The 26,973-nt window shown below is 51.5% G+C and overlaps 1 protein-coding gene across 3 annotated transcripts; it reads left to right on the forward strand.

Annotated features, from left to right (window-relative positions):
• CACNA1F (calcium voltage-gated channel subunit alpha1 F) lies at positions 1-26,639 on the forward strand. Of its 3 annotated transcripts, none has more exons than XM_004376838.1 (48): positions 1-81; positions 1,509-1,758; positions 2,127-2,232; positions 2,441-2,580; positions 2,836-2,978; positions 3,072-3,224; positions 3,806-4,002; positions 4,136-4,239; positions 6,309-6,466; positions 6,669-6,761; positions 6,873-6,966; positions 7,139-7,165; positions 7,319-7,479; positions 8,376-8,601; positions 9,715-9,922; positions 10,004-10,124; positions 10,222-10,303; positions 11,197-11,242; positions 11,432-11,483; positions 11,922-12,063; positions 12,295-12,424; positions 12,908-12,967; positions 13,100-13,206; positions 13,290-13,377; positions 13,767-13,874; positions 13,962-14,014; positions 15,405-15,551; positions 16,337-16,538; positions 16,641-16,799; positions 17,650-17,760; positions 18,004-18,087; positions 18,894-18,914; positions 19,118-19,246; positions 19,610-19,675; positions 19,932-20,023; positions 20,449-20,608; positions 20,848-20,975; positions 21,259-21,355; positions 21,532-21,634; positions 21,884-21,985; positions 22,150-22,280; positions 22,507-22,641; positions 22,915-23,090; positions 24,525-24,632; positions 24,750-24,877; positions 24,984-25,096; positions 25,496-25,693; positions 26,339-26,639. In XM_004376838.1, the coding sequence occupies exons 1-48, from the start codon at positions 57-59 to the stop codon at positions 26,567-26,569; spliced, it is 5,895 nt and encodes a 1,964-aa protein (XP_004376895.1). In that variant the 5' UTR covers positions 1-56; the 3' UTR covers positions 26,570-26,639. The 3 variants fall into 3 exon arrangements, with proteins under 3 accessions (XP_004376895.1, XP_004376896.1, XP_004376894.1); XM_004376839.1 differs by having other exon boundaries at positions 57-97; positions 1,720-1,758; positions 6,309-6,499; positions 26,339-26,569; XM_004376837.1 differs by having other exon boundaries at positions 57-81; positions 6,309-6,499; positions 26,339-26,569.
• The last annotated feature ends 334 nt before the right edge of the window (positions 26,640-26,973 follow it).

Consider the following 26,973-nt stretch of genomic DNA (forward strand, 5'->3'; position numbering starts at 1 on the left):
AGCTGGGGAAAGAGAGGGGGGCTGTATGCAGATGGCCCTTCAATCTCCAAAGGAGGATGTCGGAATCTGAAGGTGGGAAAGGTGAGAGAAGCTCTCCACCCCCTGCAGACCCTTGGAACAAACCTGGGCTTTGCTCCACCCTCAGCCCCTCTGCCCTACCCAACACCCACTGGGACCCCAACCCCGGAGAGCCTGTGGGGAACCAGAATCACATCACCCTGTTCCCATCCCAGCCAGCCCTAAACACAGTCCCATCCCCATCTGGGCCCTAATGCTCAGACTATCCCAGATACTGCCCCCATGGCCTCCCAGCCCCATGCACAGCCTTAATTCCCAACTGAAACTCAACCCCAATCCTGGTCCTGACCCCTATTCTTGCACCCTCCCCACTTCCAACTCCAAAGCTTAACCTTAACCCTAATACAAACCCTACTCAACCACAGGGCAAACCCCAATCTGGATACAGACCTTACTATGAGCTCTAAAATCATCTAACCTCAACCCCAATCCCTGGATGTCAATACTGTTAGGGAGTGGCTCTCTAGCTTTTCCAGAAAGAGAACAGACCCATTTTAATACAGAGAGAACACATACTTGATAATGGTTGTAAATCTTAAGGGCTCTGGAGTCAGACTACCTGGGCTTGACTCCCAATTCAGCTACCACATCAAGTCACTTAACCTCTCTTTTTGACTCAACTTTCTCATTTACAAAATGGGAATAATGCTATGTGCCAGGCATTTTTCTGAGTGCTTTAATTCATTTAATCCTCACAACAACTCTATGAAATAGGTACTTTTATCATCCCCATTATACAGATAGGGAAATTGAGGCAAAGAGAGCTTACATAATTTTTCCACGGTCATACACAGCTACCAAGTGGTAGCGTCAGGATTTGAATTCAGACAGCTTGTTTCCTCCAAAACTAGGGATCTTAACCAGGCCAACCCTACTGCCTCTCGGAGATTGAAATAGGCCATGGGAGTTGGGAATGGCTTTAGCTGAAAACCCCAATATAAAACTCAAATCCCACTCAAAACTCAACTTCAATCCTAACCAACCTTGATTTTAATCCTAATCCCAACTCAATTCAAATTCCCAATCCTAACCCTACATCAAACTTCAGTCCCACTCCACGTCTACTTGTATTTAAACCAAACCACACCCCAACCCAAAATCCACCCCTTAAACTTAACCCTAAACTTGACTCCAACTATAAACTTTATCTCACTCTATGCCAATTTAAACTCTACCCCCAAGTCTAACACCAAACACTACTTCACTTGGAAATTTAATCCCTCCCTCACTCTTATATAAACTCTCACTCTATCCATAATCTTGATTCCAACACCAACTCTTACCCCTGATCCTTAACCCAGGTCCTCCCAATTCTCCCTAATTTTACATACTCTACTCTCCTTCCCTCAGACAGAGGGATGGGATCAGGTAGGAGGCAGCCATGGTTACCCAATACCCTTGTCCCTCCCTGACTCTCTTTCTCCACACAGACACCACTCCAGAGCCCTGTCCAGCCAATGGGACAGGGCCTGGTCACAAATGGGGGCTGTGCCCCGGGCCCCCAGCCGAAAGGGATGAAATCTGCGGGGCATCAGATCTGGACACCCCTAGGCGAAGGACCCAGCACAGCAAACACAAGATGGTGGCAGTGGCCAGTGCACAGAGGTCACCCCGGGCACTCTTCTGCCTCACCCTGGCCAACCCCCTGCGGAGATCCTGCATCAGCATCGTGGAGTGGAAGCATCCTGGAAGGCCAGGGGCAGGGGTCAGAGTGAGGGTCACCAAGGTACCAAGAGTCAAGGATTGGGCCAGAGCAGGAATGTAGGAAGACTAAGGTCACCAGGGATCAAGGATCAAGAACTGGATTAGCGGGGGAGTTGAGAAAGGCCAAGGTAACCAGGCGGTCAAGAGTCAAGGACTGCGTCACAACAAGAACTGGGGATGGTTAAGGTTTTCAGGGGGTTAAGTCAAGGCCTTGATCAGGGCAGCAGCTGGGAATGTCAGGGCTGGTCATCTTGGGCTCAAGGGTCAGCATTGTGTGAGGAGGATGCCAAGGGAGGGGGGGTCCTAGGCCACTCTGTCTGGGTCCTTGACCATGTCCACCTGAGGCCCTTCGACATCCTCATCCTGCTGACCATCTTTGCCAACTGCGTGGCCCTGGGGGTCTACATCCCCTTCCCTGAGGATGACTCCAACACTGCCAACCACATCTTGGTGAGGCCTGCCTACCCCAGTCAGATACAGCCCCAGTAGAGCCACACCTCAAGCCTTCCAACCAGGCCTCAACCCTCTCTGACCAAGATGACCACTCCACCGTGGTCCCCTGCTAGCCCTCTCCCTTCCTGCCCCCACTTCCCCTCCCCCCCGTCAAACTCCACAGCAAAATAGCTCCCCAATCGCCCTGCCCCACCTCCACCTCCAGGAGCAGGTGGAGTATGTTTTCCTGGTGATTTTCACTGTGGAGACTGTGCTCAAGATCGTGGCCTACGGGCTGGTGCTCCACCCCAGCGCCTACATCCGCAGTGGCTGGAACCTACTCGATTTCATCATCGTTGTGGTGGGGTACGCGTCTGTGAGGGTCACCCCATCTCATTTTGCCTTTCCACCCCAGACCCTCTGAATTCTGGACTCAAGGAGGTGGCTGTCTCAGACCACCCCCATTCAGGGCCGCCAGAATCAGGAATATTAACATATTTCAAATTATTTACATTTCCAGCTAAAGGGACTTGTGCTTTTCCAGGGAGAAGGGAGAGGAGGAGGTGGAGGGGAGTGCCGAGGCCTGACCCTTGCCTCTCTGCCCCGTGCTTCTCCCATCAGGCTGTTCAGCGTGCTGCTGGAGCAGGGCCCCGGCCGGCCAGGTGATGCCCCGCATACCGGGGGGAAGCCGGGGGGCTTCGATGTGAAGGCGTTGCGGGCGTTTCGGGTGCTGCGGCCACTGAGGCTGGTGTCAGGGGTCCCGAGTGAGTAACATGCCCCGGGGTTAAGGGTGGGATGGTAGGGGTGGGGCTGAGCTGACTCCACCCCTACTTCTCCCCCTCTTCCCCTTCTCGCAGGCCTGCACATCGTTCTCAATTCCATCATGAAGGCGCTGATGCCTCTGCTGCACATCGCACTGCTCGTGCTCTTCGTCATCATCATTTATGCCATCATCGGACTCGAGCTGTTCCTCGGACGCATGCACAAGACGTGCTACTTCCTGGGATCTGGTCAGCCAGCCCACTCCTTCCTGGGACGGGCCATGCCCATTCTCGAGGAAAACCACCCAAATTCACAGATTTCTCCCCTTTCCCATACCCAAACCCCACCCCCATACTCAAGACTCCGCCCTCAGTCCCGGTCTACACCCCTCAGACTCGCCCCACAGGCCAAGGCCCTGCCCAGTACATAAGACTCCACCCTCAACCACTGGTGACATATATCCCGGTCCTTCATCCTTACCCCAGCCTCAGGCCTTGCCCCCATACTCTCTGGACCTACCATCTTTTCAAGAGACTCTTCCAAATTCACAATACTCTGCCCTCAAGCTCATGCCTACCTAGCGGTTATTTACAAGGCTCCACCCCAAGATTTACAGGCCCATTCCTCCATCCCAGTGGGTGGGACTCACAGCTTCCCATTGGTTCAGAATCTTGGCCTGGCAGGGTTCGGGGTTCCGGAGAACGCAGAGCTAGAGGCTGTCCTTGACTTAGAAATCTAGGCACCTGAGTCAAACTCCCTAGGTGGACGAGGATCCAGGGTGGCAGTAGGTGGGCTTGGAGCGGAGCCCCGAGCTCCCCTCTTCTCGCAGATGTAGAGGCAGAGGAGGACCCGTCGCCTTGTGCGTCTTCGGGCTCAGGGCGTGCGTGCGTGCTGAACCAGACTGAGTGCCGCGGGCGCTGGGCAGGGCCCAACGGGGGCATCACCAACTTCGACAACTTCTTCTTCGCCATGCTAACGGTCTTCCAGTGCGTCACCATGGAAGGGTGGACAGATGTGCTCTACTGGGTGAGGTGGAGAGCGGGCATATGGGGGCGGAGTGGGGCAGTGTCCATCGTGGAGGCGATACCCACCCTTCATCCACGAGCTCAGGAGGGAGCGTCTACACACCTTAAAGGATGCAGGCCCCTTCTCTCCCCAGATGCAGGATGCCATGGGGTATGAGCTGCCCTGGGTGTACTTCGTGAGCCTGGTCATCTTTGGATCCTTCTTCGTTCTCAACCTTGTGCTGGGAGTCCTGAGTGGGTGAGAGGCCCATGCCACACCTCACAGCTCCTGCCCCGCCCCCCGCCTTTTGTGGCTGACAAACTCCTAGGCATGCTGCAAAGCACACGTGAAATACTCCTTTATTCATTCAACCAACATTTATTAAGCATCTACTGTGTACCAGGAACGGAACAAGAAATAAATATACCTGCCTTCCTGAAGATTCCATTCTAGTGGGGAGAGACAGACAATAGCAACATGAACAGTAAAACCCATTGCCGTGGAGTCGATTCCGACTCATAGCAACCCTATACGACAGAGTAGAACTGCCCCATAGGGTTTCCAAAGAGCAGCTGGTGGATTTGAACTGCCGACCTTTTGGTTAGCAGCCAAGCTCTCAACCACTGCGCCACTAGGGCTCCAACATACAGAATAAATAAGTGTATATACGCAATAAATAATTATCTATACATATATAGTGTTTTATATAGGAATATGTGCTATGGAAAGAAAGAAAAAATAAAGATCAGGAATGAGGAGCAGATCTTGCAATTATAAATAGGGAGGTCAAGGTAGGGTTGCACAGTCAATTATTGTAATTGCTGTCAATAAGCTGTACACCTGTAAAAAGTTGAATTGGCAAAAGTTGTGTGACAGATGTATTTACAATCCAAACCAAGTCCACTGCCCTCCAGTAGATTCCGACTCATAATGACCCTGTAGGACAGAGTAGAACTGCCCCATGGGGTTTCCAAGGCTGTAATCTTTACAGAAGCAAACTGCCACGTCTTTCGCCCATGGAGTGGCTAGTGGGTTCAAACCACTGACCTTTCGGTTAGCAGCAAAGCACTTAAGCACTGCACCACCAGAGCTCCTATTTTTACAACAATGATAAAAAAAAAAAAAGGAATAGCTGCTGAGGCTGCTTATGTACAAGCAAACACCTCATGGGATTTGGTTCCTTGGCTTGGAGGTTTAGGATCATGATTTCATGGGACATCCCAGTTAGTTGGCCTAATACTGCGTTTAGTGTTTCTGTTCTACCTCCTAGTTCATTGCGTAGTGCCTGGAGTCTTAAAAGCTTGCAAGCAGCTATCCAAGGCACAATTGGTCCCTATTCACCTGGAGCAACAGAGGAAGAGGAGAGTCAGGAATAGGAGGAGGATGTGGAATGTGTGGCTAATTGCCTCCATGAACAACTGCCTCCTTTGCCATGAGACCAGAAGAACTGGATGGTGTCTGGCTACCATTACAGAACATTTTCATCAAAGATTCTATAGAAGAATCCTGATCAAGAGGGGAAAAATGCAGAATAGAATTTCTTATTCTCATGGAGGGTGGATGAACACCTGAAACTATTGCCCTGAGATAATCTTTAAACTTTAAGCCAAAAATATCCCTTGAAGTCATCTTAAAACTGAACAGTAGTTTAGCTTAACTAGTGAAAAAGGTCTGCCTTGAGCATTATGCTCTTTTAAGAACTATCTATGAGGGATCAAATTGATAACAACAACTCGAAAGATTAGATAGGAAACTTAGGGGGCTGTGAGTTTATGTTAATGAGGGAGGAGCAACTCAGAAATGGAGGGTGAGAATGGTTGCACAACTCAAAGAATGTAATCACTGTCACTAAATTGTACATGTAGAAATGGCTGAATTGGTGTATGCTTTTGCTGGGTATATTCTCAACAACAACAAAATAAATAAAATTTAGGAAAAGAACTGCAGTGATGATGACAATGTTCTAAAATTGGATAATGGTGATGGATACACAACTCTGAATATACTAAAAACCCCTGAATTGTGCACTTTTAAAGGGTGAATGTACAGGATGTGAATTATATCTCAATAAAGCTATTATTAAAAAAAATAGTAAGGTCCGGGCAGGCCTCATTGAAAAGTGGTATTTGAGTAAAAACATGAAAAAGATGAGGGAGTAAGCCATGAAAGTATCTGAGGGAAGAGCATTCCAGGCAAAGGGAACAGCCATGAGTCTAGAATATGCTTGGCATATTCAAAGAACAGTGAGGAGGCCAGTGCAGCTTGAGTGGTGAAGGCAAGGGGACAAGGGCAGTTCCCTTACCTAGCCCTCTATTCGCCTCCTTCAGGGAGTTCTCCAAGGAGAGGGAAAAGGCAAAAGCACGAGGGGACTTCCAGAAGCTGCGGGAGAAGCAGCAGTTGGAGGAGGACCTGCGGGGCTACTTAGACTGGATCACAAAGGCTGAGGAGCTGGACATGGAGGAACCCTCTACAGGCGGCAACTCTGGTTCTGTGGCTATAGTGGGCTGGGCTGGCCACCTTAGGCAGCCCCAGTCTGGCCCACTCCCTGCTTCACACATGCCCTCCTGAGACCCTACAACAACTCTGGACCCGGCCCCAAGTTATGGCCCAAATAGAATCCAAATAGCCCCCCAAGACATGGCCCTAACCCAAGCCATGCTCCCCAACTATCCCCTATGCCCCCACAGGGCCTCAGCTTGCTGAACTGACCAATAGGAGACTTGGACGTCTGCGCTGGTTCAGTCATTCCACCCGCTCCACACACTCCACCAGCAGCCATGGTGGGGGTTTAGCCAGGCTGGGGCAGAGGGCGGAGTGGGTGGGCAGAGGAGAAGTCAAAGACAGAACCTGGGGTCTTTATGTTCTGATTGCTATCCCCACCCTGTCCACAGCCAGCCTCCCAGCCAGCGACACCGGTTCAATGATGGAAACCCCAGGAGATGAAGATGAGGAGGAGGGGGCTCTGGCTAGCTGTACACGCTGCCTGTGAGGGCCCCCAGTCCTTGATCCCTGGCCCCAGCCCAGAACCTAGTCCAGACCCCGACCCCAGTGTTTACTTCAGCCTCAGACCTTGATCTCAGTCCCTGACCCCCAGTCCCAGCAGCTGACTCCCCCTCAGCCCCTTATGACACCTAACTCCCATCTCCCTCTTTTCCAGAAACAAGATAATGAAAACCAGGGTCTGGTGAGTTGGGAAAGCTGTCTGGCTCTTTGAACTCATGACCTTGTGACCCCCACCTTCAATGCCCCCACAACCGCCAGGTCCCCCCACCTGAGTCCCTCAGGGCAAGCTTGAGTAGGTGATCTCAGGTGGTGGGCTTCCCATTCCATCACCCAGCCACCGCCTCTGCAGAGCCAACCGAGGCCTGCGAGCACACTGCCGGCGGGCAATGAAGTCCAATGCCTGTTACTGGGCCGTGCTGCTGCTGGTCTTCCTCAACACGCTGACCATCGCCTCAGAGCACCACGGGCAACCTATGTGGCTCACCCAGACCCAGGGTGCGTCCTCCAGCCTGCCAGCCCGCTCTCCCACCCCCCAATTCTCTCCATCTCAGAAGCTCGAATCTGGGATCTCTAAGGTGCCTCAGAACCCCCAAACACTGCCTTCCCACCCAAATAAATGCAGAAAATCTGAGCTGGTCCCATCCCACCTTGTAACTTACACTTATGTAGTGCTTACTGGATGCGTCAAGCTCTGTTTACATCATTCATCTTCACCACAACCTTACTTGAATTAAGTGCTAAGGCACAGAGTACCGCATACTGAGACACTGACTAATCCTAGGATGCAGCTAATGAGTGGCAGAGCCAGAATTCGAACCCAGACAACCTGACTCCAGAGTCCAGGCTCTTAACACCACACTGTCTGGACAAGTTAACCCCTCTGTGCCTCAATTTCCCCATCTACAAAATAGAAATATTAATAGTATCCCCTTCATGGAGTGGTTGGGTGGATTAAATGAGTAAAAGGGGAAAGTGCTTAGAACATTGCCTGGTCCAAAATAGGTACTTTATAAGTGTTAGCACTTATTATTATTCATTATAACCTCAACCTCAATCTGAAAACCCAGCACACTTCTAACACCAACCCCTAAACTAACCTCAGTCCCAACTAAACCCCAGACCTTAACTTTACCTTTGAATTGGAGTTTTCCTGGACTTACAGAGGTTGACTCTGACCCCTACCCCAACTCTGCCCTGTGCCACAGCTGCAAGTCCCTCAAAACCTCACCCACTCTAATCCACAAACTCGCCCAACCCCTAACCCTAACCCCACCCCAGCCTGAGCCTAGTTTGATTCCAGCTCCCCCAGATGGCCCCGTAGGGAAATCTACCTCTCCCATAACAACATGGCGACTGGCCAGCCCAGTCACCCTTGCCCCTCTCCCATGCAGAGTATGCAAACAAAGTGTTGCTGTGTCTATTCACGGTGGAGATGCTTCTCAAACTGTATGGTCTGGGTCCCTCTGCTTACGTCTCCTCCTTCTTCAATCGCTTCGACTGCTTCGTGGTCTGTGGAGGCATCCTGGAGACCACCCTGGTGGAGGTGGGCGCCATGCAGCCCCTGGGCATCTCAGTGCTCCGATGTGTGCGCCTCCTCAGGATCTTTAAGGTCACCAGGTGTGTAGGGGGCAGGGAGGACTGGGGCCCCAAACGCAGTCCTAACAGCCCCCACCCCAGCTCCAGTGATAACTTAATCTGCATCACCAATCATTTAGCAAATATCCATGGAGTGCCTACTGTGGTCCATGAACAATTCCAGGCCCTAAGGAAGCACTAGGAATCAAAGCAGACACAGGTTCTGCTATCATGGAGATTAGAGCCCATTGCGGGGGAGGGAATGTCTTCTCCATTTCCATCCCCTTCCCAACCTCAAACCCAGCCCTGTCATTATCCCCAACCCCCTCCCCAAACTCAACTGTATTCCCATTTCCAACCAAAACTCCACCCACAACCCCCAAACATAACGTCATCCGTAAACCCGTGTACAACCATAACACACAGTCCCAAACCCAACCCCATCTCCAACCTCATCTCTAAATCCCAGCCATAGCCCTATCCCCATCCTCATCTCTAACCACCAACTATAACTCCATCCTCAATCCCAGACCACAACATCACATCCCTAACCTCTAACAATCACCCTGCCTCCAACCACAATCCTGTTCCCTATCCATAACCCCATATCTAACCCCAAATTACCAACCACAAACCCTTTCACAATGCATCTCCAGCCCTATCTCCAATACCATCCTCAACCACAGCCCCATTCCCAGCCCCAGCCCCAACCTTATTCTCACCTCCAACCCCTGCTGAAACCTCTATCCCAACCCTCAACAACAACCACAACCCAATCCTCAACCACAACCTTATCCCCAACTTCATCTCCAATCTCAAATAACCCCCAACTCATAACCACAACCTCATCCCCAGCTACAACTCCTAACCACAACCCCTCCCCCAATCCCAATCCCTACCCGAAACCCAATTATAGCTTCACCAAGTCCCATCTAAACTCCATCCATCTCCCATTACACCCCTAACAACAACCCTAACACTAAACTTGACTTTCCCTTCACTCCTTATTCTAACCTCACCCCGACTCTAACCTTGACACCAAACCCCAATTTAACCCAGCCCACCCCAATGCATCCCAGGCTGGAGCCCCTGCCCTGGCTTCCGGCTCACCAGTGGACATGCCACCAACTCTTCCCCCTCCCATCTCTGCTGCAGACACTGGGCATCTCTGAGCAACCTGGTGGCATCCCTGCTCAATTCAATGAAATCCATCGCATCCCTGCTGCTTCTCCTCTTCCTCTTTATCATCATCTTCTCTCTGCTTGGCATGCAGCTGTTTGGGGGCAAGTTCAACTTTGACCAGACCCACACCAAGCGAAGCACCTTTGACACCTTCCCCCAGGCCCTCCTCACTGTCTTTCAGGTGGGGCCTGGAAACCCTGGGATGGGTGGGTTGGTGGATTGGGAGGGTCTCAAAAGCTTCACAATGACTTCCCACCCCCAGATTCTGACGGGTGAGGATTGGAACGTGGTCATGTATGACGGTATCATGGCCTACGGTGGTCCCTTCTTCCCAGGGATGTTAGTCTGCATCTATTTCATCATCCTCTTCATCTGTGGCAACTGTATCCTGCCTAACAATGGGGTGATGGTGGATAGGGAGATCTAGGGGCACCACAGGTAGGCTTCCTCTCCATCTTTTTCAATCTGAGCTCACCTCAGACATCCTGCTGAATGTGTTTCTTGCCATTGCTGTGGACAACCTGGCCAGTGGAGATGCAGGCACTGCCAAGGACAAGGGCAGGTGAGGCCTGGCTCCACCCCGAGAAGTCTTCCCTGGGATCCCTGACAAGGAACCCACACACACATCACACATCAACCAGAGATATGTCTGACCACCCTGGTAATCCCCACCTCCAGATACAACACGCCATTCATTGCTCATTTGACATGCGTTTATCGAGCACCTACTTTGTGCCAGGCTCTGGTCTAGATGTTGAGGAGACAGCAGAGATCACGGCAGACATAGTCCTTGCCTTCATGGAGCTGACATTCTAGTTGGGGAAGGCAAGCAAAATACAAACAAATGAATATATATTACAATTTAATTAAGTATATGTTAACAATATGTAATGCAGAAAAAAGAAAGCAGAATAAAAAGATAGAAAGAAATGAAGATTGCTCTTTAGTTAGGGTAGTCAAGGAAGGCCTCTATGAGGAAGTGACATAAGAATAGAAACCTCAATGAAATGAGGGAGTGACCCATGCAAATATCTGTGGGAAGAGTGTTCAAGGCAAGGGAACGACAAGTACAAATGTCCCAAAGTATTAACGTTCTTAGCACAGTCAAAAAATACCAAGGAGACCAGTGAGGCTGGAGCAGAGTGAACAAGGAGGAGAGGTAGGAAGCAAGGTCAAAGGGGGACTAGAGAGGCCATATCAAGGGCCTTGTGGACCACAGTGACAACTTTGGTTTTTGCTCTGAGTAAGGGGGGAGACAGAGGAGGAAAGTGGCCAGACTTAAGGTTTAACATGATCTCTCTGGATGCTGTGAGAAGAACAGACCGTGGAGGGTGAGGGAAGAAGCTTGGAGGTTCTATGGGATCCAAGACAGATCTGTTCTGACTGCAAAGACCCCCTCAGCCTTGCACACCCACTGCAGTCCTCAGCAATCACCCCCTACATCTCCTCACACAGGGAGAAGAGCACTGAGGGGAACCTCCCACAGGAGAACGGGACGTTGGTGAGTTAGAAGCCAGGGCATAGTCCACACCTCCCACTGCCACAAAAATCTGTCTGTGCATGTCTCTAACCCTCATCCTCTGCCTATTCGTTCCTCCATGATTGCATCCCTTCTACACTTCCCTTGTGTCCATCCTCTGTTGTCTCCCCTACCATTGATGACCCCCATCTTCCTGATGGGGACGACAAGGTGCCTGATGGGGAGAACGAGGAAGAAGAAGGTGCAAAGAATGAAGGAGCAGGCAAGTGGGCAGGGCCAGGCAGGGGAGATGTGGGACCTTGGGGACAGAACCCAGGCAGAGCTACTGACCCCTGAAACCCTCTGCTCTGGGGAGTAGCCTTTTCCAAAATCGTCCGTAAAATATGATTGATGTGTGGCCAGCAATATTTGGGAACATTGAGGTTAAAGAAGAGAAACAGATGTTTTCTTTTACTGTAGAACTACTTGGAGCCTTTATTATAAAATAATGGACATAGTGATGTTCATTCAGTACACATTTACTTAGCTCCTACTGTATACCAGGCACTGTTCTAAGTGCTGGTGATACAGCAGTGAACAAAACAGACTGAAATCCCTTCCCTGAGGAGCTGTCATTCTAACAAGGGGTGGGGGTAATTTACTGTTCCACTGTTCCAGCTGCTTTACATAATTTTTCTCAATCAATTCTCTCTGGTGCCAGGCATGGAAGAGGACGAGGAAGAGGAGGAAGAGGAAGAAGGAGGTGCAGGGCATGTGGAAATCCTGCAGGAAGTTGTACCCAAGGAGAAGGTGTTACCCATCCCAGAGGGCAGCGCCTTCTTCTGCCTTAGCCAAACCAACCCGTGAGTGCTGGGGATGGCTGGGGGCTAGGGCAGGATTGGGCTGGGACAGGGGCAGAGCCATGGAGCAGTCAAGGCAGGGGTCTTCCCATTCCCTACCAGTCACAGAGGGGTGGGGTGCAAGACCTGTTGCAATATGGCCAGAGTTGTATCACTCGGGATACAACTCTGGAATCCCCTGGAATCAATTCCAGGGTCACGGGTTCTGATCGTGGCCCATTCCCACCTCCCCAGGCTGAGGAAGGCCTGCCACACCCTCATCCACCATCATATCTTCACCAATCTTATCCTGGTGTTCATCATCCTCAGCAGCGTGTCCCTGGCCGCTGAGGACCCTATCCGAGCCCACTCCTTCCGCAACCACGTGAGCCTGTGGCTGGGGGATGGGAGGGACACTTTCAGAGGGGGTCTTACTGAGCTCAGACCAAGGTCAGGGTGGAGACATGGGAAACGTGGGGCAGAGAGAGAGAGGAGAAATAATGGCTGCTCCACAGTGCCAGACTTTAGTGTGTGTGTGTGCAACATACTACATATTGCGGAAGCACCAAGTGTCAGTATGTGACTGACGAGGAAGCAGGCTGAGGGCATTAGATGGATAGAGGCAGAAGAGCCCTAATATGAACCCTAATCTTTCTGATATCCAAGCCTTTGGGCTTATAGAGAAGCCCTTGATGACGGTGAGAGACAGAGAGGGAAAGAGAAAGAGAGAGGGGGTGGAAAGAAGGGAGAGCAAAACTTACATAGAGAAGGGCACACATGTGCATGCACATGCACACACACACACACACACACACACCAAGGATTCCCTAGGCATGATTCAGTGGCTCCCCTCTTTCCCACGCCCCAGATTCTGGGGTACTTCGACTACGCCTTCACCTCCATCTTCACTGTGGAGATTCTACTAAAGGTGACTAATGGACTCCCAATTATACCTCCAGTTGCCCCACCAGCCGCCACAGCCTACCTCTCCCGTCCCCATCTCCTCTTCCTCCAACTATCCCTGGGTCTGGGATCTAGCCTGATGTCTTCCTACCCCCAGATGACCGTGTTTGGGGCCTTCCTGCACCGTGGCTCCTTCTGCCGTAGCTGGTTCAATCTGTTGGATCTGCTGGTGGTCAGCGTATCCCTCATCTCCTTTGGCATCCAGTGAGTGACCCCTTGTCCCTTCTCACTCTCCCTAAAGCTGAGGCCAGGCCGGGGCTGGGGCCTGAGGACTGCCACCTCCCCAGCTCCAGTGCCATCTCGGTGGTGAAGATTCTGCGAGTACTGAGAGTATTGCGGCCCCTCCGAGCCATCAACAGGGCCAAGGGACTCAAGGTAACTATCACCCCACCCAAACCTGCAGGGTCCAGGCCCTGCCCTGCTCCTGGGGCTAGGATCATTGATCAGATGACCATTCTTACTGATGCATGCAGCCTTGACCCAGCATGTAACCACACATCCTGGACCACTGGCCATGTGGCCTGACCCAGGTTCCTCACCAGTGACTATATGTTCCTTACTGGCCACATTTCTTTGATCCAAGTTCCTGACATGTGACCAAGTATCCCTGACTGGCAAACACTCATTCCTGGTCAGTGCCCACACCTCCCTAGCCCACAACCACATGTCCCTGGCCCAAGTCCCCGAGCCTCATCCATGACCAGAGTCATGGATGGCCGTTGTGGACTTCAGTGCCCGTTAGCCATATGTGTGGGTGCCTGCAGCACGTGGTACAGTGTGTGTTCGTGGCCATTCGGACCATTGGGAACATCATGATTATCACCACACTCTTGCAATTCATGTTCGCCTGCATTGGTGTGCAGCTCTTCAAGGTAAGGTGACACACTGGAGGGAGGCCTAGGCAAGGGTCGGGGCTGGGGGTGAAGGTTGAAACTGCTTGATAAATATCCTCCCTACAGGGGAAATTCTACAGCTGCACTGATGAGGCTAAACACACTCCCCAAGAATGCAAGTAAGTACCCCAGGCCTTACCCTCCACAGAGCTCAGAACCCCTCCCAAAGACTGTAGGGGCCCCGAGATCTTACCAAGGCCCCAGATACCTCTAGAACTCCCTCCAGGAAAAACTTCAGAGACCTTTAGATTTCATTAAGACTCCCCAGAACTCCCTAAGACCCCAAGATACACCCTCAGAACTCTCCCAAGAATTGTAGAGGTCCCAGATCTCACCAAGGCCCTCAGAGGCCCCAGTACCTCCCTCAAACCCCTCTCTACACTCCCCCAGAGTTACCTACATTCCACTGAGACCCCCTAGCAAGCAATCCCAACCTCCCCCAAAGTCCTCAGCTTCTACCTTGCGACTCCTGTAGAGGGTAGTGGTTTAGAATGTGGGCTTTGAAGTCAGATATTTCTGGTTCCAATCCTACAGCCGCCACTTAGTGAGACTTGGGTACATTTCTTAACTTTGCTAAGTCCCATTTTCCTCAACTGAAAAAGGGGGATAAATAGCGTGCCTATCTTGCAAGGTTATTATAAGGAGTAAATGAGTTATTCCATGGAAAGTGCTTAGCACAGTGCCTGGCATATAGTTAGTGCTGATAAATATTGGCTATTATTAGTATGGAGTCCCTGGGTGGCACAAACAGTTAAGCGCTTAGCTACTAACCAAAAGGTTGGCAGTTCTAATCCACCCAGGGGCACCTCAGAAGAAAAGCCTGGTGATCTACTTCTGAAAGATCACAGCCATTGAAAACCCTATGAGGCAGTTCTACTCTGACACACATGGGGGTCACCATGAGCCAGGATCCACTTGAAGCAACTGGTTTTGGAATCCCTGGGTGGGTGGTGCAAATGATTAACACGCTAGGCTGCTAACCAGAAAGTTGGAGGTTTGAATCCATTCCGAGGCACCTCAGAAGAAAGACCTTGGTGATCTACTTTTGACAAATCAGCCATTGAAAACCCTATGCAGCACAGTACTACTCTCACACACATGGGATCCGCCATGAGTCAGAGTCAACTCCATGGCAACTGGTTGTTATTAGTATGATTTTTCCCTGGGTGGTGATGGAGATGATGACAGTGATGATACTGATGGTGATAATAGTGATGGTAGCTAACACATATGATGCCAGATACTAGTCTCGTTTATTGGCTTATTTAACCCTTGCAACATTCCATGAACTAGGTACTGCTATTATCCCTATTTCACAGATGGGGAAAACTGAAGCATGGAGAAGCTAAATGCCAAGGTCACCCAACCAGTAAATGGAAGGGCAAGATTTGAACCCAAGCTATACAGCTCCACTACTATGCTCTGCTACCTCCATGCTGGAGGCCCCAGTCCCCTTTCCACACCTCCCCAACCCTGTTCATCCACCCACCCTGTCTGCAACATCCACAGGGGCTCCTTCCTGATCTACCCCGATGGAGATGTGTCGCGGCCCCTGGTCCGGGAACGGCTCTGGGTCAACAGCGATTTCAACTTTGACAACGTCCTTTCAGCCATGATGGCCCTGTTCACTGTCTCCACCTTCGAAGGCTGGCCTGCGTGAGGGGCAGGGTCTCAAAGGAATGGGCAGGAGACTGGGCAGGGGTCTCTTGTGGATTGGATTGGGGTTTCCTGAAAATGGGTGGGAGGGTGTCTTGGGGATGTGATGAAGGTCTCTTGAGGCTGGATAAGGGTTTCTGGGGACTGGTGTTAGCAACAGAGGAATAGACAAGGGTCTGGGGGCTTGGGTGGAGGACCTCTAGGAATTGGGTGGAGGTCTCTGAGGGACTATGTGGAAGTCTAGAGAGGACTGGGGTTTGGGAGGACTGAGTTTGGGAGATCTCGGGGGACTGGGTGGGGGTTTCTGAAAAGATGGAACAGGAGAGTCAAGGGTTTCTAGAGGGTTTTGCAGTGGATTTGGAGGTCTTTGGGGTACTAGCTGGAGATTTCTGGGGTGAAGGAGTAGGGTATTCAGGTTGATGGGGCAGGGTATTTGGAGATCTTTGGAGGTTTGTAGAGGAGTTCTGAGGAGCTGTATGGGAGTCTCCAGGCGACTGGAGAAGAGGAGTTGAGGGTCTATGGGAATTTAGAGAATTTGGGGGACGTATGAGGGTCTCTGAATACCTGGGGAGCTGGAACAAAGGATTTGGGGAGGTCTTTGAAGGTCTGATGGGAGTCTATTGGGGGATGTATAGAGGTCTCAGGTGGTTAGGTCAGAGTATTTGGGGATCTTTGGGGTTCCAGGTAGGAGATTCTGGGGTGCTTGTGATGAATACTCTGTGGGCTAAGGAGGCTGGGATATCCCCTCACCTGCCCCTACCTCTGTCCCCCACCGGCCCTTACAGACTACTCTACAAGGCCATTGATGCACACGCAGAAGACAAGGGCCCCATCTATAATTACCACGTGGAGATCTCCGTGTTCTTCATTGTTTACATCATCATCATCGCATTCTTCATGATGAACATTTTTGTGGGCTTTGTCATCATCACTTTCCGTGCCCAGGGTGAACAGGAGTACCAAAACTGTGAGCTAGACAAGAACCAGGTGACCCTTGACCCCTAACCCTTTACCTGTAGCCACCAACACCCCCATTGCCTCCTTGCCTCAGGACCCCACTGCTCACTCATGCCCTCCACCGGACTGCAGCGTCAGTGCGTGGAGTATGCACTCAAGGCCCAGCCACTCCGCCGCTACATCCCCAAGAACCCGCATCAGTATCGCGTGTGGGCCACTGTGAACTCTGCTGCCTTTGAGTACCTCATGTTCCTTCTCATCCTGCTCAACACGGTTGCCTTAGTCATGCAGGTCTGAGCTCTCCACCCCACCCCTGCCAGACACCTGGCTGTATTCTCCTCACATAATCCCTTGGGAGCCCTTAGGAATGCTTTAGGTGCAAGTAACAAAACCTCCACTGACAGTGACTTAAGCTATAATGACATTTGCCACATTTCTTCAAATCTAAGGCCAATAATTGTAAGTTGCATCCTGATTTCAGAGATGTTAGAATGTGAAAAAAAATGGCCAATGGCAATTGTAAGTTGCCATTGGTTTTAAAATGCACTCCAGTTTCAGAAATTCTAAAAAGTGAAAAGGTGTGCATCCTGGAGTCAATAAAATATGATAGTTACCTCACATAACAAGAAGTGTAGAGGTAGACTGCTTGCTCATTGCTCATCAGGGACCCAGGTTCTGTCTATCTTTCTACTCCACCATTCTTAACAAGTTGGTTTTCATTCTCATGATTGTTATGCTTCATGGTCACGAGATGGCTGTCACAGCTCCAGGCATCAGAACCACATTCAAGGCAGGAAAAAGGAGGGAGGGTTGCACCAGGGGACTCTCTTCTCCCTTTTGAGCCTTTTATTGAAAAGCAAAATAGTTTTTCAAGAAGCTACCCGACCAGCAGCAGACTTATGTTTATGTTTCATTCGTCAGAAATTGGCCTTGCCTAGCTGCAAAAATAAAGGCTAGGAAATCAAGGACTGGGCTTTCCCGCCTCCATAATGGGAGGCAGACAGTGTGAAAGGTTTGACCAACCCATCGTACTACCACATCCCCAGACTCACCTCAGTCCTGGCCAGGAAAGATTTAGTTGGCAGGTGGGTAAGCCATCTCTGCCTCAGGCTCTGTCCCCACACCTGATTTTCTCCCCCAGCACTATGAGCAGACTGCTCCCTTCAATTATGCCATGGACATCCTCAACATGGTCTTCACTGGCCTCTTCACTGTTGAGATGGTGCTCAAAATCATCGCCTTCAAACCCAAGGTACACTCCAGCCCTAGACCCATTCCCAGTGGGTGAATTCCTTGGAATTGGAGCTCATTGCAGAACTCTCAGAGGGTCAGCCACCAGGAAGTCAGGAAACTAGGGAGTGAGAGGGATCTAGGTGTAGGCCCATAGTGTGGTGCAAGTGGGGCCCTGCCTCCTCAATGCCCCCTACCACTACTACCCCCCCACCCTAGCTTGCTAGCTCTGAGAAGACAGGGCACTGCTTTCCTCCTGCTACAGCATTACTTTGCCGACGCCTGGAACACATTTGATGCTCTTATTGTGGTGGGCAGCATGGTGGACATTGCCGTCACTGAAGTCAATGTGAGGACTGGACTCTCCACTAACCCACTCTCCCCCTACAAACCTTCTCCCACCTCTATCCCAGGGTTCTCTTTCACATGGGCGGTTGGCTCCCACTCACATCTACCCCACTCCTGAAGACTCGGTGCTCCTCATTCTAGTTCTGTCTCTTCTGAGTCCCTATTGTGCTCAGCCTAAGTCCCACTTTACCAGCTCCTTCATTCCATTTTGCAACCCATCCACTAACTCCACCATTGCGTAAAATGCCTCTCCTATTATTTCTGTTATCTCCTTCATTGCCCCTATATCCCTCTCCATTGGCTTCATCATCTCCACTGTCTCCTTCATTGGCTCCGTTTCCTCCACTGACTCTATCTTCTTCAACACTGGGTCTTTCACGGCTCTGTCATCATCACTGACTACATACACCATTGGATCCATCATCTCCTCAACTGGATACTACATGATTCTATCACCTCAACTGACGACACTGATGGTCCTGTATCTCCATCATGGCTTCTCCATTGGGTCCTCCATCGGTTCTCTCATCTCCATTATCTCCAATGACTACACCACTGGCTCCATCATTTCCTCTGTTGGCTCCAATATCCCTCCTACATCATCTCCTTTACCCTCTCCTCTCCCTTTCACTCCCATTACCAACTTTTTCCATAACCATCTTGATCCACTACCACATAACCTTCCCAATCAACCTCTGCAACCCTACCATCTCCTATATCTACTTCATCATTTCTCCCCTTGTTCATTTGGGCCTGTGTTTCCATCATCTCTTCTATCACCTCTATCTTGGCCATCCCTCCTTCTAGAATGGTGGCCACCTTGGTGAGGTATCCTCCCACTTCCAACAGGGACTCTCTTTTTTCCCACCCACCCTCCCTTCCTTCTTTCTTGGGAGTCCTTAGAGATGTTTCCTGACCACCCTGGGGCCTGAGTTCTGAGGGATTTGGCCGCTGGGAGGGCCAAGGGATGAGACAGGGAGGTGGCTAGGGCAAATGTGGACTGAGCATATCCACCATACTCCCAACCCCAGAGCTCCGAGGACAGCTCCCGCATTTCCATCACCTTCTTCCGCCTTTTCCGAGTCATGAGGCTGGTCAAGCTTCTCAGTAAGGGTGAAGGGGTCCGCACATTGCTCTGGACATTCATCAAGTCTTTCCAGGTAAACCCCCACCCCATCCCTTTGACTACTCCCTCACCCTTACCTCACATCTCTCAGCCTACCCTTTACCACCCCCAGAACTACATGTTGCAGCATGCCATACCCATCTCCAATTTACCATTCCCAGCTTTCTCTCTTCTCCCAGTTCCCAGCATGCCTCTGGCCTCACTGACCCTACTCTATTCTATTTAATACTGTTTATGGGTGGATCATACGCCCCAGTTTGGGAGATACTGGTAGTCCTGGGCACTCTGGGATGAACTATATCTTCCAGCATGCCCAAACCCTGGGGAGCAGTGCATTCCAGGGCTTATAGTTCTCTGCCTGGACCTGAGCATCTATCCTCCCACCCCACTCCCGCAGGCCTTGCCCTACGTGGCTCTTCTCATTGCAATGATATTCTTCATCTATGCAGTCATTGGCATGCAGGTGAGTGGGAACCCTCAGGAGCATCCCTCAGGCACCCCTTTGTTGGGGAAGGGGGTCAGAGTAACCCAAAGTGGGGGTGGTGGGTGGAAAGAGAGACATTGGATGACCCTGGGTCAGTCCACATCTGTGACATAGGATGAGCAGTGCCTGCTTGTCAGGGCTGTGGGGAGCCTATAGGCTTTATGAGGTGTGAAATCGGTGGGAACATGTGGGCGCATGGGTTCACCCCTCTGACACAGCCCCTGTGCACCCACAGATGTTTGGCAAGGTGGCTCTTCAGGATGGCACACAGATCAACCGAAACAACAACTTCCAGACCTTTCCACAGGCTGTGCTGCTTCTGTTCAGGTGACATCCACCCCCTCCCCACTGCCTCAATCCCCAGAATTCCCCCCACAACCAGGTACCCACACGCCTTCTCCGGGCCCCAGACTACCAAAGCTATGGAAATCACAGGGCAGTATGGGGCTCCATATTGCCCGAGACCTTTGCTGGTTGTGATCTGAGGAGTCTTTTAGAATATTCTAGCCTCAGCCCTCCCTTTTCTGGATGTAAGATGCTGTCCCTTCTTAGACCTTGGTGCTCCATCTGTAAAATGTGAACATCACTGTCATCAACATGGCTACACCAGCTGTTAAAATATTGAAACGCTATATGTGCCAGATATATACCCTGGTGAGGAGTGGGTCATCTCACTTCCCCAGCCTCCACAACCCCTCTTGCCATGATGTCATAGCCTTCCCTCCAGGACACCACCCCTGTGTGACCCCTAGGTGTGCCACTGGTGAGGCGTGGCAGGAGATAATGCTCGCCAGCCTTCCTGGGAATCGGTGTGACCCTGAGTCTGACTTCGGCCCTGGCGAGGAGTTTACCTGTGGTAGCAATTTTGCTATCGCTTATTTTATCAGTTTCTTTATGCTCTGTGCCTTCCTGGTGAGAACCATTTCCCACAACCACCACTACTGCCATGGGAACTGGCTCTGAGGGGCCCAGGGGATGACCAAATGAGGCGGGGTGCCCAGATCTTCAGAGTGGGTGAGAGGGCTAACCTGACCAACCCAGGGACTCATGACCCAGTGACCATATAAGTTCACCCCAGCCTCCCACCACCAACCACCCCCAAGACCCTGCTCTGTCCTTCACCTAACCTTCCCCCCAACACTGGCCCACAGATCATAAATCTCTTTGTGGCTGTGATCATGGACAACTTTGATTATCTAACCAGAGACTGGTCCATCCTGGGCCCCCATCACCTGGATGAATTCAAGAGGATCTGGTCTGAATATGACCCTGGGGCCAAGTATGCCCTCTAACCTCTGACCTGGGATCCCAGGGGTCAATGCACTGCACCACACAGCCCCTCAGTCCCAGAACCTCTGACCTATGCCCCCCACTACCTAGTCAAGAGATGCCCTAAAGTTTCCACTGCCCCATCTTCTGCCTTCCCCAACTGCCCACCGGTTCTTCTATGGCAAGATCTGGGGGTAGGGAGGTAGTGATGAGCTTGTGGAGTATTGAGAAAGGGCTAGAGGGAATATTACCAATCCAAGGGCACCTCTCTGCCCCCTCCTCACCTGCCCCAGCGGTCGCATCAAGCACCTGGATGTGGTTGCCCTCCTGAGACGCATCCAGCCCCCACTGGGATTCGGGAAGCTGTGCCCACACCGTGTAGCCTGCAAGGTCTGTCTTCCACGCCTCTGAGAGGGCTGTCCACCACACGGCAAGGGTGGGCAAAGACCCTGCCTTGGGTGGGGAGGGAGTGTTTGGTAGCATACTCAAAGGTTTCTGCCCCTGGGCATTCATGCCTGCATACCCAGCATTTGCTTAGAGTGGGTCTATGTCCCTGGTATGTGTAGAGACTTGTGGTGATGAACATGCCCCTCAATTCGGACGGGACAGTGACATTCAATGCCACACTCTTTGCCCTGGTTCGGACCTCCCTGAAGATCAAGACAGAAGGTATACTGGGGGACAGGAGGAGGAGAGGGTGCGGGGAGCAAACTCATTGAGTGGTGGGCACGACTCCTAGCTCTGAACCTCAAAATGGGTGAATTTGGCCTTTCCAGGCCTATTTTCCCAATGGGAGCTGTGTGTGACTACGGTAGATGTTTGTGAAGCTCCCCCCCCCGTCCCCGCCCAACAACAACAGTGAGTGGGCAGCTGTGAAGGGTTCTTCCTATCGGCTCATGCCCACATACCCCAACCCAGGGAACCTGGAACAAGCCAACCAGGAGCTGCGGATTGTCATCAAAAAGATCTGGAAGAGGATGAAGCAGAAGCTTCTAGATGAGGTCATCCCCCCACCTGACGGTGAGCTAGACCCACCCCAATTCCTTGAGCCCACCCCTGAATGTGAGGTGGTTGCTCACCACAACAAAACCAGCACTGGGCAGGGTGAGGGGGAGTCCATGCCGGTGAGCAGGCTTGCGGGGAAGGACCCCTGTGTAACCTCGCCTCCTCTCCCTCACCCCTAGAGGAGGAGGTCACCGTGGGCAAATTCTACGCCACATTTCTGATCCAGGACTACTTCCGCAAATTCCGGCGGAGAAAAGAAAAGGGGCTACTAGGGACTGAGGCCCCCGCAAGCACCTCCTCTGTTCTTCAGGTCTTCAAGGCAGGGCGTGGCCTGGGTGGAGGGATGTGGAAGCACCGTGGTTGGAACTGACCTTCCTCTTTATTTCATGAAACCCATGTCATAGATGAGGAAACTGTAGCCCCAGGACCCACAGAAGGTCTGGGGTGGCCTAGGGCCTCCTTCCTCCACCCCATACTCCTGTATGGGAAACAGACTCATGGAGGGGGTGTTTAAACCTATTTTTTCACCCCCATAGGCTGGTCTGAGGAGCCTACAAGACTTGGGTCCTGAGATCCGGCAGGCCCTCACCTGTGACACCGATGAGGAGGAGGAGGAAGAGGGGCAGGAGGGAGAGGAGGAAGAAGATGAGAAGGATCCAGAAACCTACCAAGTGAGGACAAGTTTTTACTCCCCCAGGAACTCTTGATCTTAAAATACCACCTCGATACCCTGAGTGACTTTGACACTGCCCTGGGGGAAACCCCTCAGAGAATCCCCTCTGCAATGGAAAAATATTTATTTGGTATCCACCATCTGCTGTTAGAGAACAAGATCTAGGTTTGGCCCCTGAGGAGTTCACGGACCAGTGGGAGAGACACGCTGTATGACCAAGTGACTTAGATATAACCTGGATACAACACTCAGTCCTGTTGACTCTCCACAGGCCCCAATAGGCTCCCAGCCCCCATCTCGCCGGAGTTCCATGATTTCTGTGTCTCTGCCTGTTGGGGACAGATTCCCAGACTCGCTCTCCCTTGGGCCCAGTGATGACTATCCATCTGGGGGGACTTCCAACTCCAGACAGTCCAGTGTGCCCCAGGCTGGATTCCACACCTGCAGGTATTGGCAAGGGTCTGGGGGAAGATTGTGGGGCAAGGCAGGAACTAGACACTATATTTCAGGGGGCATAAGAGGAGGAGGGCCTAGAGAGCCTTGGAATGGGAATTTGGAAAGGATGGAGGAGATTCAAGGGTTCGGCTGGGAATAGAGGGTACTAAGAGATTCATGTGAGAAAGGCAGCATAGTTTAAAGCAAAAAGCATATGATGTGGTACTAAACGGGTTTAGGTTCAAATCCTGACTCTGCCATTTGCTAACTAAATGACCCTGGGCTAGTCACTTCCTTTCTATGATCCTCAATTTCCTCATCTGTAAAAGGGGCATAATAGCACTTAACCTCACAGGGATAATGACAGGATTCAATGAGGTAACACATGTCAGGTGCCTAGCTTTTACAGCCTCCTCCTCACTACCCGACCCCCTCAGTTCTTGTGTTGAAGCTGTCTTTTCAACAGGCCAGTTTTGAATTTTTTAAAACTTTAGATCCTTCTAAGGAGACAAAGCATCTATTAAGAAAACCCATGTACACTTTGCAGTGGTTAATTGTTAGCTTTATGTTATGTGAATTATCTCAGTTTAAAAAAAAAAAGCCCAGTGTTTCTGTAGGTGATGGGGCATGGGACAAGAAGTAGCCAGGGGCTTCTTGGGGGACATCTAGCTCAATTGGCATAACATAGTTTATAAGGAAAATCTTCTACATCCTACTTTGGTGAGTAGCATCAGGGGTCTTAAAAGCTTGTGAGCGGCCACCTAAGATACTCCACTGGTCCCACCCCGTCTGGAGCAAGGGAAAATGAAGAAAACCAAGGACACAGGCGAAAGATTAGTCCAAAGGACTAATGGACCACAAGTACCACAGCCTCCACCAGACTGTGTCTAGTGCAACTAGATGGTGCCCAGCTACCACCACTGACTGCTCTGACAGGGATCACAAAAGAGAATTTTGGACCTAGCTGGAGAAAAATGTAGGACAAAATTCTAACTTACAAAAAAAGACCAGACTTACTGGCCTGACAGAGACTAGAGAAACCTCCAGAGTATGACCTCCGGGCACCCTTTTAGCTCAGTACTGAAGTCACTCCTGAGGATCACCCTTCAGCCAAAGATTAGACAGGCCCATAAAACAAAACGAGACTAAATGGGCACACCAGCCCAGGGGCAAGGACGAGAAGGCAGGAGGGGACAGGAAAGCTGGTAATAGGGAACCCAAGGTCGAGAAGGGGAGAGTGTTGACACGTCGTGGGTTGGCAACAAATGTCACAAAACAATATGTGTATTAATTGTTTAATGAGAAACTAATTTGCTCTGTACACGTTCATCTAAAGTACAATAAAAAATAAATAAATGAATAAAATAAAATAAAAAGAAGTAGCCAGGGGCCCAGGGTCACCTAGTGGGAGGATCTGGTCTGCCTAACGTGCTTCGTCTTCCCCAGGAGAAGCTCGGGGGCTCTCATTTTCACTATCCCAGAAGAAGGAAGTTCTAAGCCCAAAGGAACGAAAGGGCAGGACAAGCAGGATGAAGAAGAGGAAGTCTCTAACCTGTACTCTCGCCAAGACATGTAAGAGGAGCCCATGAGCCACGTGGGGAAGGGCAGGGCTGATGTGCCCATCTCCCATGCCCAGGCCTGAGCTCACCCCCATCCCTCCCTCCCACACAGGCTCTCCTACCTAGATGAGCGGGCAGGGACCCCCCCGGGCCTGGTCCTTTTGCCACCTCACAGACCCCAGAGATATGTGGATGGGTACCACACCCCCCATCGCCGTCTGCTGCCCCCCACCCCTGCAGGTGAGAGCGGGAGTGGGCCCTAGGAGCCCCCCCAAGGGCCAGCAGGGCAGGCAGCTAGGGAGGCACTGATGTCTCTCTTTGTCCCCGGTGCTCCACCTGCCCCCAGGTCGGAAGCCCTCCTTCACCATCCAGTGTCTGAGGCGCCAGGAAAGCTGTGAGGATTTACCCATCCCAGGCACCTATCATCGTGGGCGAAACTCAGGGCCCAGCAGGGTGCAGGTGAGCGGGAGAGTGCTAGGATCTGGAGAGGCGGGGGTAGCCTAAGTTGAATTTATTTATTAAGCACACTCTATGCCAGGGCTTTCTTAAGAACGAGACATGTATGAATTCACATAATCCTCACTATACCTGTGAGGTGGGTACTGTTGTTATCGCCAGTTCACAGATGAGGAAACTGAAGCCCAGAGAGGCTTATCCAAGATCACACAGCTAGTAACTGGCAGAGCTGAGATTTGAACCCAGGCCTTATATGCTCTTACATAAACTCAAGTTTGATTTACACCCATTCTGTTTCATTCCAGTTGTGTACTGGGGGTAAGGGGTAGGCACAGGAGTGAGTACTAGACCCTCACATCACACCCATCGATCACTGTCTTTCTGGTATTTATTCTGGCCCAGGGTTCCTGGGCAACCCCTCCTCAGCCGGGTCGGCTCCTATATGCTCCGCTGTTATTAGTGGAGGAGGGTGCAGCAGGGGAAGGATACCTCGGCAAATCCAGAAGTCCGCTTCACACCTTCACCTGTCTTCACATGCCTGGAACCCATTCGGAGCCCAGCCATTGCAAGAGGAGCAGTGCCGACAGCCTGGTGGAGGCTGTGAGTCCAGAGGGTGCATGGGCAAGAGGCGTTGGGGAGGAGAGAGGAGGGAGCTTGGGGAGGAGAGAAAAGGGATCCCCAGTCTCTGTGTAAGGAGCCCTGGTGGTGCAGTGATTAAGCACTCGGCTGCTAACCGAAGGTCGGCAGTTTGAACCCACCTCCCACTCTGCAGGAGAAAGATGTGGCAGTCTGCTTCTGTAAAGATTACAGCCTGTCCTATAGGGTCGCTATGAGTCAGAATGGACTCAAAGGCAACTGGTTTTAGTCTCTGTGTTGTGCATGTAGATATCCCATTGCTTTGCAACATCTACTCAGCCTGATATGTACACCTCTGTTCCCACTGACTTCCCTGCATAACCTGAAGGAAAAAAAAAAAAAACCAAACCCGTTGCCGTCGAGTCGATTCTGACTCACAGTGACCCTATAGGACAGAGTAGAACCGCACCATAGGGTTTCCGAGGAGCGGCTGGTGGATTCGAACTGCTGACCTTTTGGTTAGCAGCCAACCTCTTAACCACCAGGCCACCAGGGCTCCCATACCCTCACAGGGACACCATTTATCCCCACTGACCCTCTATGCACACCGCTTTGACTTCATGCTGTCACTGTCCCCTATGCCAATGCTGATGCTATCTGTGCCCCCAGGTGCTCATTTCTGAGGGGCTGGGCCTCTTTGCCCGAGACCCACGCTTCGTGGCCCTGGCCAAGCAGGAGATTGCAGATGCGTGCTGCCTGACACTGGATGAGATGGACAGTACCGCCAGTGAATTGCTGGCACAGGGGGCCAGCTCACTCTATAGTGAGGAGGAGTCCATCTTCTCTGGCTTCGATGAGGAGGACCTGGGAGACGAGATGGCCTGCATCTATGCCCTCTGAATTCCCACCCCTCCCCCACTGCTCAATAAACCTCCTGCTCTCCTCCCCACAGAGGGAGACAGGCTTGGACACCCCCCTGTGTTTCGGTATCTTTGCACTGAGGGCCTGGGGCTTCTCAGGGGCCCCATCCATCCATCCTGTTCCAACCCTGAGCCACTGCCCACACATGTATTTCCAGAAACCAGGACAGCCAGGCCCGATTATTCAGCATCAGGGAAGGAGGGGGGAGGAGAAGGAAGAGACAGTGGCCAAAAAAAGCTGGAGACAGAGTGGAGGTGGAGGTGGAGGTGGGGGTGGGGTAGGGGCTGGACAGAGACAAAGAAAAGGGGAGAGGATGTGATAGGGCTTGGATGAGGACAGGGGGACCATCAGAGATTTCACAAGAGGTCAGTCAGATCAGACTG

Source organism: Trichechus manatus, unplaced genomic scaffold, assembly GCF_000243295.1.
Source record: "Trichechus manatus latirostris isolate Lorelei unplaced genomic scaffold, TriManLat1.0 scaffold00046, whole genome shotgun sequence".
NCBI lineage: Eukaryota > Metazoa > Chordata > Mammalia > Sirenia > Trichechidae > Trichechus > Trichechus manatus.

Coding starts and splice junctions, on each gene's coding strand:
- CACNA1F (XM_004376837.1), top strand. CDS start 57: ATGTCGGAATCTGAAGGTGGGAAAG. Junction 15,552..16,336: donor ACCTTCGAAGGCTGGCCTGC/GTGAGGGGCAGG, acceptor CGGCCCTTACAG/ACTACTCTACAAGGCCATTG. Junction 19,676..19,931: donor ATGCAGTCATTGGCATGCAG/GTGAGTGGGAAC, acceptor GTGCACCCACAG/ATGTTTGGCAAGGTGGCTCT.